Raw genomic sequence first — 13143 nt, forward strand, 5'->3', positions numbered from 1 at the left:
CTATCTCAAATGCGTAATCCTTTTTCTATGTCAGATGTAAGTATGTAACTTAAGGTAGAATATGATATACATAAACATACGTAGCATTATAGCATGAAAGTAGTAACTTATTATTTCTTAAGAATTATGCAAACTTTGATAAAAATTCTTATTGAAGTCATTGAAATAGTATAAATCTCCTTTTAATATTATTAATCAACATTATTACTCGATAGTTTATAGATATGTCTAGCCGTAAATTTTCATGAGTGTAAATTTCAAACTTATTTCTTATCATATCTAATTTATGGCGGAGTGAATAATGATGGCGTGGTATCACAAGCCGAACGGCAAGGATAACCAGTTTTATCTTTCTAATTTAATTATCATGGTGTGAAATGTGAATAATAGAGATTAAATATTTCTTTAATGATTTCGCGTTAACCTTCCACTTTCATACCTTTAACCAATCCAAAACTCTTTTACAAATTGCATTTGAATTATGAGGCTTTTATTAAGTAAGTATTTGTCATTCTATCATACGTAAAAAAAACTAAGAATCGCATAATTAAGTTCAAATCTACCTTAATGACTACAAATAATATGACAAAAAAAATTGATAAAAACGTGAAAGTTAAATTTTGATATTCTTGTATGCTTCACTAGTTTAGGACCCGTGCATTTTGCACGGACATATATAAATAATATTAATAATTAATTTTAAAATTTTATAGTTACACCCTGGGATTAATTTTCATGTACAATTTCTAAAGTAAATGATTTATATTACTAAAAAACAACATAATTGAATTGTAAAAAATGGATTCAAAAGAACAAATTAACATTCAATCTTCTAGGGTAAAGGATTTTCAATACTTAAACTCCGTCTATAAATGATCACACTAATTTTTTTATGCTTTGCAAGTGTGGACATCATGTAAGTAACTACCCATCCTTCTATATCAGATCATATTCTTTATTACACAATGCAATAATGTGGAGTCAAAGGTAAAACCAAAAAAATTGTCATATTGCAATGGATTTTTATTTAGGAATACATGTGATCTTTATACATGTATTTGAAACTATATACAAATTACAAAGTAATACGCAGAATGCAAATGTTATACATTGGTTCAAGTTGTAAACTTAAAGCTACCTACATATAATGCAAATAAAATTGAACACTACTCCATTACATGCTCAATGGAATCTCCATTGTTGAGGAGAATCAAATTAGCAGCAATCCAACTAAGGCAGGACTATATTTTAGACAAGCCTTCTTACCAGCTTGTCATCTACAATCTGCATCCAAATTTTCCGAAGTTTATCGTTAGGGTTTGCTTCATGTTACTTACCCTACCAATACGTTTTGTTTTAGTCTTCAGATAAAACTCTTAGCTCTTCCTGATTAAAACATGAAACAAAAAGGGTCTATATATATATATGTATTTATATATATATATATATATATATATATATATATATATATATATATATATATATATATATATATATATATTTGGTTATAGTAAAAGACTTTCCCAATAATAAATAAAATATACTCTTTGACAACATACAACAATCCCATGAATAAACAAAGCCAGCCGAGTATGCTCTCTGTCATCGAATTCATTTGATGCGATTCCATATTGTACCCATGCATCAAGTGCTTGATTCCGAGCCATGCATGCGTTATTGTTGTTAGCTTCATATGAAAACAATGCAAATATGATTAGCTAAGCTCGTAAATAATGTTCACGGAGTAAGCAAAAAAATAGCAGACAATAATAAACACACAGACTAACCCAACATTAAAGACATAATAACGTTCATGTGCCACAAATGAACAAATTGAATAAAAAAGATAACAGAACTCTAATCTAATACAAAGCATACATTTAACAAAGGACGTGCCACAAATGAACAAATGGTTTAAATCTAGAATCTATAAATTTGTGGAACAATGAGCAAAGAATAAGAAGAATAAGAAAAGAAAACCGGATGATTTTGAGAATTGACCTAAGATGAAGATACATATATATACACACACCACAATTGTAGAGTTTGATTTAGGATAGATTTAATAATACGGGATCTATATTATATATATCAATTTCATATTAAACTATAACAAAAACTTGATATATTATCTTTTATTTTTCTTGATTTATTCTTTAGGATATAATTTTAGTTTTATTCTTTAGGATATAATTTTAGTTAAAGTGTTTTAGAAAAGTTGGAGACGCTCATAGTGCCTGAAAAAAGCCTCTTTTATATATATATATTGATTGATTAAAAATATAGTGCATGAGTCCTAATTAATATCGTTTACCGAGATGATTAAGCTTCTTTTATCAGCTATAAATATCAATTGATTCATCTCCATCAAACTCAATAAATATTTCAGCCGTAACTTTTGCATATTTATTAATGATTTATTTTATTATATGGCCTCATTTCTTTCTTAGTGTATCCTTTTATTCAGATAATTTATTGTATTGATGTATACGGAGTACTACACCCGTGTTTTATGTATTCGTTTCTATTCTCATAATTTGTTCATCCGTGTTTTATGCATTCGTTTCTAATCTCATAATTTGTTTTTTGACTATAGGAGGGATTGTATGATGTACAACAAGTCAGATTTATTGATGATGCTCGATCATGACAAATTGACAATTACATGAGTCAACAAGTAAGCTTTCCTTTGCCTACCACCAAAAAACCAATCTGTCCCAATCTGTCTCGAGTCTTACTTCTCTTTTTATTTTCATGTTTATTTCATTTGCTCATTATCGCCATGCGTAGGTTTTAGTTTTCGTTTTTTATTTTCATGTTTATTTCATGCATGATTTATGATTATCATGTAGATGAGTGACGAAATCTATTGTTCACAAAATTTGTGTCTCAAGGTTCAGATCTCTTCAAAAGTCATTGCAATTATGTACTCCGTAAGATTCATTGTCATTCATTTTTTTACTTACTGTGTTAATATGTCGATCGGGTTGTAGTATTGGGTTTTTAGCAAATATAGCAGCCACCTTTATAGCGATATCGTCATTATAATAAAGGTCACAGCTCAATAACTATCATTTTAAGGAAAAAAAACTTTTTTTTATATTGTGGAGTATCCGAAAGGTAGCTTTACAAAGTTTATTTAGAGATACGATTATAGAAAGTAAACCTTTTATAATCTATCTTCCCAATTCAATTTCGAGATTCATCAACATTAACATGCCAAATGCTCATATTACTTCGTATCTTGATAATAATATAACCAACATTACTTAATTTTTGTAATTTTTTAATTGTGAATGTTTGGGTCTCACATTTATATTTCAGCAAATAGTATGGTGTGAAATCATCATAAACGAATGTATGTTCAGTATACTTGCACACTGAATAATTTTTAGGAATTGTGATCCTAACTTGATAAAAGACTTTCGAATATACTTGCACAATCATGCTGATATAGTTCGAAGCCTATAATAATTGTTTCCTATGCTTTATGGGTTTCTTCTTTCTTCCATTATTAAAAAAATGATTAGAACTAACCTACAATAAGAATATAAAAAGGTTTTAAAACCGAAACAAAATAGGATTTTTGCGTCGATAAAGGTAGGTAGTAACAACAATGTCACTTCATCGCTCTCAAAGTATGGAGTATATAAAGTTACGTAGGAAGTAGGAACATGAATACCCATGTAATTCTAAAAGTGATCCCATGTATTTTAAATTATCAATTATCAATTCAGTTATATTATGTCATTTTTATATTATGAGTTCTTTTATTTATTTAACTATATATTATGGTCATATGTTCTCAATTTTACTCAAATATAAAACTTAGCATAGTAAAATTTGGGTTGGGTAAAAAAAAAAACAAATTTTACCTCTTAGCTCCCTTTTGACTCTTGGGATGCTTTTTAGTCAAGCTCAAATGATTGAACTGGAGGATCGAAGTTGGATGGAGCTGCATTGAATTAAAGATATGTGAGATGAATAAAGCCCTAATAAGTTGATTTGAACTGAAATGAGCTAAACTAAACTAAATGGAGCCGAATTGAACTGGTGAGTTGAATGAGCTGAACTGAATTGAAGTTATGTGAGATGAATAGAGATAAAATAAACTAAGTTAAATTGAAGTGAGTTGAAATGAGCCGAACAAAACCTCAAATAAGCTGAAAAGAACCAAGGCGAGTATTATTACATCATAATTATAGGATAATACAAATTGGCCCGGGCGAGCTTTAAATCTAGTATATATATAAAAGAGGCTTTTTTCAGGCAATTTTAGAGTTTCCAACTTTTGTAAAACACCTATATACTTAAATATTAATATGTACGAAAAGATATAAATTTGGCCATACAGATAATGCAAAAGATATAATAATTATATTATAATTTGAATTTGTTAACAACTAAAACACTAAGGGGTTGTTTGGTTACCCATTAAATAACATAGGAATTCCAATTCATGTGAATTGCAAAATGGGTAACTTGTTTGGTTACCCCAATTCTCATGAAATAGAATTACCTTGGAACTCTAATTCCTCCATAATGGAGGAAGTTGCTTACTAGGTCCCCCTAGGTAAGTGAGAATGCCTACATGAATTGCATTTCCTCTATGCAACCAAACAACTTTTCCTAATTCACATGAATTCTAAAATCATGTGATTTATCACTTCCTAGGCAATGCAACTTCCTACATGTAACCAAACGACCCATAATTACAAAGTAGGTATATATATAAACCATATAATAATGCAACCAGTATGTACCCTCTCAATACTACTACTCCTAAACTACAGTTTCCGTTTCTCTCTAATGGACAGAAGGCCGGAGCTTGCCAATAGTGTTTTACTCCGACAGAATCATCACAACGTGGAGCAGTGGCATAGGCGAGTAAAGCTCTTTGAGGGAAATCCTACCCGACAAATTCTGACTTACACGGAGGCTGTGAGGACCGTGGACCCAATGAAGGCCGTGGGAAAGCCTCATACTTTATGGGTAGCGTTTGCTAAACTTTATGAGCATCATAATGATCTTGCTAATGCGAGAGTCATATTTGACAAAGCTGTGCAAGTAAACTATAAGGCCGTTGATCATTTGGCCAGTGTATGGTGTGAGTGAGCTGAGATGGAGCTAAAGCATAAGAACTTTAAAGGATCCCTTGACCTTATACGTCGTGCGACCGCTGAGCCATCTGTTGAAGTTAAGAGGTAAGAAAAGTGGTCAATAAATACTATCCACCGGATTTCGATCCGTCAAAGATACCGAAAAGAAAGCAGCCGAAAAACAAGCAGGTGACGGTTCGGACAATGTTGTCTATGAGTATTCGCTATAATACTTGCGGCTGTTGGAGAGGATTACCTTGGTATTCAAATTGTGAGGTTAAAAAATGATGCTTCATTCAGTTATTACGAGCCACAGCTGCATCGATTCCTCCAACTAAAAGTCCCAATGCGCAGTAGCTGTAATACTGATTCCAATGACGCCATCTGCATTCAGGAATTTGAATTTTAGACAGCAGCCTCTTAGCAGTTAGTATGATAAGACTGTTTTTGGAGTTTTGAAATGACATAGTTGTCGTTTGTATATTTCTTACCTTTTGCAATGCGATCTTCCACATTTTTCTTCAGGGTTAGAGCTTGTCGCCAATCTGGTGCAATCTAAGAAAAGCAACCCAGACAAAAGTTTTGTAAGATTACATGATTTTGCAGGTTATAGTGTTGCACCGTTGTTAAACCAATGATATTCGATTTATGAAAGCCCTCGGAGTAGAAATCAAAGGATTTACTGCATGAGAAACTGAGAACCACAGATCACGAAATATAATAGGGATATGGTGAAACAACACTTTTGTATTCGCAAAATATCCCACAGCAAGCAGATAAATCTTCTCTCTTCTTCGCACAGAGCTACTTGTAGTATTCGCAAGTGATGCTGTCTTATAAAAACATACTCATAGTAAATAAATGTCACAACTGACAATGTTTATGGGCATGTCAATGTATGCAGTTTTACCCATGTGGTAACTCGACAATGTTTATGGATGAACCAAAATGAATGTGTGTCGAATATTGCATGCGATAACTGTAGAAAGGGATTAATTGTATTAATTCAAGGATGATTACAAAGAGGTAAATACAAGCATATTTATAGTTATAGTCTAAGGTGTGAAAGGGTTAGATGATATCTATATTTAAGGAGAGAATTAAGCTAGAGTATATACACAAATCAATAGTTAGCTAAAATAGAGGAGAATAATTAGAAACTAATTATTCTCAGTTGACTTCTCTACATCCCCCCGCAAGATGGACGGCCTTTGGGAAAGACCAATCTTGGACATTAACATGGTGAACCGAGGACGATGCAAGGGCTTGGTAAGTGCATCGGCAAGCTGGTCATCATTAGCAACAGGGACTACACGGAGGGTGCCAGCTTGGACTTTCTCACGAACAAAGTGAAAATCAAGTGCAAGATGCTTCATACGAGAGTGGAATATTGGATTGGCACTGAAGTTTGTTGCACCAATGTTATCACAATACACAACCGGTGGGGTGTCGGTCTTGACTCGTAGCTCTAGAAGGAGATTCGAGAGCCAAATGATTTCAGCTGTTGCATTAGCTACGGACCGATATTCGGCCTCGGTTGAGGACCTAGCAACAGTACGTTGCTTTTTCGAGCTCCACGAAACAATATTTCGTCCCAAGTAAACAATGTAAGCAGCCGTGGAGGTTAGATCGTTGGGATTGCCACCCCAATCAGAGTCGGAGAAGGCATGAAGATGGACCGGGGAGTGTCGAAAAATTGTTATGCCATGGGAAGGCGTACCAGCAAGATAACGAAGTAGGCGCTTGAGGGCATTCCAATGACATGTCGTTGGGGCATGCATAAATTGAGAGAGCTTGTTGACAGCGAAGGCTATATCCGGACGAGTTAATGAGAGGTACTGAAGACCACCCACTAATGTACGGTATTGGGTTGGATCATCGTGGGCAGGACTGTCACCCAAACTGAGCAGAACCGAGGCATCCATAGGCGTGGTGGCTGCCTTAGCATCAGACATCTTGGCGCGTGCAAGGAGATCAAGAGTGTACTTGTGTTGATTTAGGAAAAGTCCTTGAGAGCAGGGACGCACTTCAACACCGAGAAAGTAATTGAGTGGACCAAGGTCTTTGAGGGAGAACTTGGCAGAGAGAGCGGCAATGAAGGCGGCAACTTTCGACGGACAGGCACCTGTAACAATAATGTCATCAACGTATACAAGAATAAATAATGGGCTAGTACCGTGGAGAATGAAGAGCGAGGTATCACAAATAGAGTTAGTGAAACCCGAGCTTGTGAGGTAGGAACGCAGTTCATTGTACCACGCCCTTGGGGCCTGTTTTAGTCCATAGAGAGCCTTGCGTAGTTTACACACATGAGTTGGTTTGGAGGGATCAACGAACCCTTGAGGTTGGGCCATATAAACCGTGTCAGTGAGGGTGCCCTGGAGAAAGGCGTCATTGATGTCAAGTTGACGGAGCGACCACCCATTGGTAACGGCAAGACTAAGCAACAATCGGACTGTGACAGGTTTTATAACGGGGCTAAATGTTTCCGAATAGTCGAGTCCGGGTCGTTGATGAAACCCTTTCGCGACAAGACGGGCTTTGTGTTTATGAATGGTTCCATCGGGGTTGTATTTGGTGCGAAAAACCCATTTACAACCCACAATGTTTTGGGATGGGGACGGGGGAACGAGTTCCCAGGTTTGGTTACTTTGGAGAGCACGAAATTGGGTCTCCATGGCGGAGCGCCAAGTTGGGTCGAGTAGGGCTTGCTTGGCAGTGGTAGGTTCGGGAGAGTGAAGGTGAGCACTGAGATTGAGTTTATTGATGGGTTTGAAGATATTGTGAGAGGCACGAGTGCCATGGGAGTGTGATGGTGGAGGGGGCGGTGGAGGAGGTGGGGGAGGCGAGGGCGAGGGAGTTGGTTGAGTAGGAGAGGTGGGGGAAGAGGTAGCGGGTGAAGGGGAGATTGGGGTCGCGGGAGTGGAGGTGTCAGGGGGAGTAGATGTGGGAGACGGTTGCGAGGTAGGTGTCGTGGCAGGGAGTAGGGAGGGAATGGAGACAGTACACCATTCGGTGGAGGTGGGTAGGGGATCCGTGGTGGGTTGGGAGGCAAAAGGATAGGTGGTTTCTACAAATCGGACATGACGGGAACTGTAAACTCGGTTGGTAGATGGGTCAAGGCATAGATAGGCATGTTGAGAGGGTGAGTAGCCAATGAAAACGCAGGCAATGGACCGGGCCTCGAGTTTGTGGTGAGTGTAGGGGCGGAGCCAAGGAAAGCATAGGCATCCGAAGTTGTGGAAATTGGTGTATTTGGGATGAGTTTGGAATAGGCGAAAGTAGGGAGTGTCATTTTTTAGAGTGGGAGTGGGCATTCGATTGATGAGGTAGGTAGCAGTTTGAAGGGCATAGGACCAATAAGGGAGAGGCATGGAGGCATGAGCGAGAAGAGCAAGGCCGGTATCGACTATGTGCCGGTGTCGTCGTTCCGCAAAGCCGTTATGTTCCGGGGTGTGAGGAGGAGAGGTGAGGTGTTGTATGCCAAATTTGGCAAGGTCAGGTTTTAATTTCTCAAATTCGCCCCCATTGTCGGAGTAGAAGGTGAGAATTGATCGGGTGAATTGTTTTTCGACGAGATTTTTAAATGATAAGAAGATGGCATGAGTGTCGGATTTTTTCTTTAAGGGAAAAAGCCAAGTGAATTTGGTGTAGTGATCAACAAAGATAACGTAATAATTAAATTTATTAATTGATTCAACCGGGGACGACCATAGGTCGCTAAAAATTATTTCGAGTGGGGCTGTGGATTTAATTGACGATGTATGAAAAGGTAATTTATGACTTTTGTAGATATGGCAAGACGAACAATCAGTATTATTATTGATAATAGCTTTGGAATCAAAACAAGAAACAATATTCTTTAAAACAGAAAGGTGCGGATGACCAAAACGGTGGTGAAGGTCAGCCGTGGTGAGGGAGGTCGAGTGGGCTTGCGGTGGAGACGACGCCGGCCAATAGTAGACTCCGTCCGTAGCTGATCCCGTGTATAGAGTGGCTCCATTTTTATTGTCCTTCACAACAAAACAATTGGAACAAAAATCAATAGTCACGTTATTGTCAAGGCAAAATTTAGATACGGAAATAATGTTTTTGTGCATAGAGGGAACATGAAGAACATTATGGAGTTTAAATGAGGAGATAGAGGCGGAACCAGTGTTAAGGATCGGAAGGCCAGAGCCATCACCAATAACGATTTCATCGGTACCGTCGTAGGGTTGGTGAAGAGCAAGATTGTCGAGGTCCGAGGTAACGTGGTGCGAAGCGCCACTGTCAAGAAGCCACGGGGACTGGGTGGAGGCAGTGAGAACCGTGGGGTGAGCCTGGGCTGGGGTTTGGGTCGATGGTGCGGGTGTGCGGATATAGGGAGGCACTTGGATATGTGGGTAAAGGGATTTGAAAATGGTGCAATAGGAGAGGGTGTGTCCTTGGGTATGACACCACTGACATTTCCCTTTGAATGGGTTGCGTGGATTCTGATTCGGGGTGGAAGGAGGTGGAGTGGCAGTGGTAGCAGCGGAATGGGTTGGGCGATATTGATGGGTATTGTGGCGGGTGTATGTGGGATGGGCAACGGCTGGGAAATCAGTCGAGGGAAGAGGACTTGGGGTGGCTTGAGAAAGGGTCAATTCTCGATTTATTAATTTTTCGAGAAGGGCAGAGAAGGGAATGGGATCGTCACGAGCGTTGATAGCATCAATGACGGGTTGATAGGTAGCGTCAAGACCTTCAAGCACTTGGTCCGTGACATCTTCATCAGGTATTATGGTGCCTAAGAGGGCTAACTCATCAACCGTGTTTTTGATGCGAGTCATGTAGTCGGATATGGAAAGGGAGCCTTTGGTGATATGTTTTAGTTTATGGCGAAGTTGTTTGATGTGACCACGAGACGGACGAGCATAGGCGGCTGCAAGAGCATCCCACGCGGCACGCGTCGTAGTCACACGGTTGAGGAGGGGGGAAATAGCAGATGTGACGGTGCTAGAGAGGGCGGAGAAAAGAAGCTTGTCTTGCCGATACCAAGAGTCATACGCGGGGTTAGGAGCGGGTTGTTTGTCAGCAGCCGCAGCCACTGTTTGTGGAGGAGGTGCAGTCCCATCGATGAAGGAGGCGAGTCCATAACCATCAAATAACGATTCAAGTTGAATGCGCCATTGACGGTAATTTGTGCCATCGAATTTCACGATGGAATGCACGTTGAGTAGGATAAAGGGGTTTTTGGGGTCATTGGGGTTGGGGATCGTTGCGCCTGACATAGTCGATCAAGGCGGGGAGGAAGATGGTGTTTGTAGGGTTTGAATTAGGAGGGGATCGGGCCTTTTTCTGATACCATGTAGAAAGGGATTAATTGTATTAATTCAAGGATGATTACAAAGAGGTAAATACAAGCATATTTATAGTTATAGTCTAAGGTGTGAAAGGGTTAGATGATATCTATATTTAAGGAGAGAATTAAGCTAGAGTATATACACAAATCAATAGTTAGCTAAAATAGAGGAGAATAATTAGAAACTAATTATTCTCAGTTGACTTCTCTACAATAACTGCTGCACCACAAATGAGTAAATGACCAATGAAAGGAAGATTGAACATAAGCAAATGTCTATCTTTCAGCATTTTACTTATTTCTCTTAGATGGAAAGTGGCAGCAATAGTTCCGTAGAAAAAGTCGTGTTCTTGTTCTTAGTGGTTTTCGAATGACTTAAAAAATGAAAATTGCGTCAAGAAATGCAGCAAAGATAATTGACGTACCTTCAACCATAGCTATCCCGCGCTGCACATCCTGGCTACGCTTAGAATGAACGAGGGCCCATGATAGCCTTGTGAGACAGTCACCTTTTTCTTCTTCTGAAACATTATTTGCAGCAGCTGCAGCCACCTCTTCTTCAATGCTCTGGCAAGTTGCAATGCTCTGCGGAAATAACAATGAAAACTAATCCAAGAAACTCCGACTACACTGTTGAAGCGGGTGCGTCTAGGAATTTTGAACCATGGAGACACCAGGATAAGGAATTAGTTGAGAAAAAGAGAAAAAGGGATGCGGAAGAGATGGGAGATGGGATGAAGGCTTTGGAGAATAGAGCGTTGGATTCAAAACGCAAGATGGATAGGATGGTTGCTGTTGGTGAGATTATGTCTGTTAAGTCGAGGCATGCGACCGTCAGTGTTAATGCTATGCTTCAGACCTTACAGCGCGGTGGCGAGGATGAAGAACGGAAACTTAATGAAGCGGATGAAGAACTTATAAAATCAGTGTTTCATGGCCCTAAGGTATTTATTAAAAGGATTGAAGACGATGATGATGACGACTTCAGTACAGATAAATCTGTAGATGAATTTGAGAATGTAGGTGCTCCAACAGATGTATTGGCAACAGGGAATTTCAGTGTGGATACAAAGAAGTCAGATTCGTCGAAAATAACATTTAATGTGAAGAAGAAACAAATAGACATGAAGAAGGACAAAATCAAAGAGGGAGTGTCTAAGAATAAAGTTAAACGTTTGCTCAGCCAAATACGACAGTCAAGATGCTGGATGTTGATAACCTGATACAATGGGGTATACTGTTATTTTCCATTCATTTCTGTTTAAAACTAAATAGTTTTTTATGTCTATAAAGTGATTTCTTGATACAAGGGTGTATTTTCACAAATTTTGTTGATAATAATATAGTTGGTATCTTTAAATTAAAGTATGATTCATTTTTTATGGCATGTTAACAATTGTAATTAAACCAAAATATACAACATTAACACTATTGTTCAATTGCTAAAAAAAACGCATGAAATTCAAGGCTAAATAAAATTGGATTTAATATGTATTTTATATACAATGTGGACTCTATCTATATATAAAGAGGTAATTATTGGTAATGCAATTATTAATTATCTGGATTAAATTAGTTTTGATTAGATAATTATTTAAATTAAAAATTATAAAATAAAAATTTAAATTTAAATATTTTTTTAAAATAAAGAGGTTAATAAATTAAATTTGACTCCAACAATAATTTCACATTTATGTTCATGTCATCCACAATATCTTACCTTTTTAGTTAATATTGAGAGATGAACCAATATTATAACCCGTGCAACGCACGGGCACAAAATCTAGTTTAAATATAAATCAAAAGATTTATAAAACCAATAACATAACAAATTAAAATATACTTTATTGGAAATAACAACAACAATACTCAATAATAATACTCATTATATCCTCTATAATCAAATAAATAAATTAAACCATAAAATATAATCCACAACGTAGAAACTCATGGGCAAATGAGCACTAGATTTTAAATAAATATTGTGAATAGAAACTATCATAGGTATTATAGATTTTATATCCATCACACAACCATAGACTCTTTTTAATTTATTTTGTGGTATTATTAAATTAGATAATTGATTGTTGAACAACTCAAGAGGTGAATTAAATAGGGAAAATGTTAATGAAAATTATGAGTATTAAGTATTATAAAGAAATCTAATCAATTTATTAACATATTATATTATGAAAATTAATTAGATAGGAAAAAATTTTAATTAATTTGGCGGGTGTTAAGTATTATGAAGAGTTTTAATCATTTTATTATAATGTTTAATTAAAAAAATAAATTAAATAGGAAAAAGTGTTAATAAAAATGGTGGGTGCATGTTAAGTAATATGAAAAGTTTTAATTTATTAACATGTTTTATTACCAAAAATTTTAATTATAAATTATGACATTTATTAACATGTTTTTATTACAAAAGTTCAATTAAAATGTCAATATTGATTATAAATTATGAAATTTTGATGTAAATTTGTAAGGGCTACATAAATTAAATTAATTTATACAAAAATGAATTAAATCTATAAAATAAGACAATTACGTGGCAATAAGGTTTGATGCTCACATTTACGTGGCATTTACGTGGCATTTTTGCATCCTACGTGGCTTTGTCTACGTGGCGTTTATTAGTCATTTTAGGGTAATCTTTTAATTATATTTTATAGATTAAATTGTTATGAAACAACGTACGTTTACGAATCCCAAATA

At 36.6% G+C, this 13143-nt stretch overlaps 1 protein-coding gene, 1 long non-coding RNA gene and 1 pseudogene across 2 annotated transcripts; 1 reads left to right on the forward strand and 2 right to left on the reverse strand.

Annotated features, from left to right (window-relative positions):
* Positions 1-991: 991 nt before the first annotated feature.
* On the reverse strand, positions 992-2232 carry LOC141619198 (uncharacterized). The gene is made up of 3 exons (XR_012531630.1): positions 2002-2232; positions 1560-1687; positions 992-1284 (listed from the first exon to the last, which is right to left on the reverse strand). It is a non-coding gene; the product is annotated as an uncharacterized LOC141619198 (long non-coding RNA).
* A 2580-nt stretch (positions 2233-4812) lies between these two features.
* LOC141590263 (mitochondrial fission 1 protein A-like) lies at positions 4813-11016 on the reverse strand (annotated as a pseudogene).
* An 8-nt stretch (positions 11017-11024) lies between these two features.
* On the forward strand, positions 11025-11648 carry LOC141590270 (uncharacterized). The gene has a single exon (XM_074410875.1). The coding sequence runs from the start codon at positions 11025-11027 to the stop codon at positions 11646-11648; it is 624 nt and encodes a 207-aa protein (XP_074266976.1).
* Positions 11649-13143: the final 1495 nt, after the last annotated feature.

Source organism: Silene latifolia, chromosome 1 (genome assembly GCF_048544455.1).
Source record: "Silene latifolia isolate original U9 population chromosome 1, ASM4854445v1, whole genome shotgun sequence".
NCBI lineage: Eukaryota > Viridiplantae > Streptophyta > Magnoliopsida > Caryophyllales > Caryophyllaceae > Silene > Silene latifolia.

Bases quoted from the DNA above. Each gene is read 5' to 3' on its own strand.
- LOC141590270 (XM_074410875.1), top strand. From the start codon at position 11,025: ATGAAAACTAATCCAAGAAACTCCGACTACACTGTTGAAGCGGGTGCG.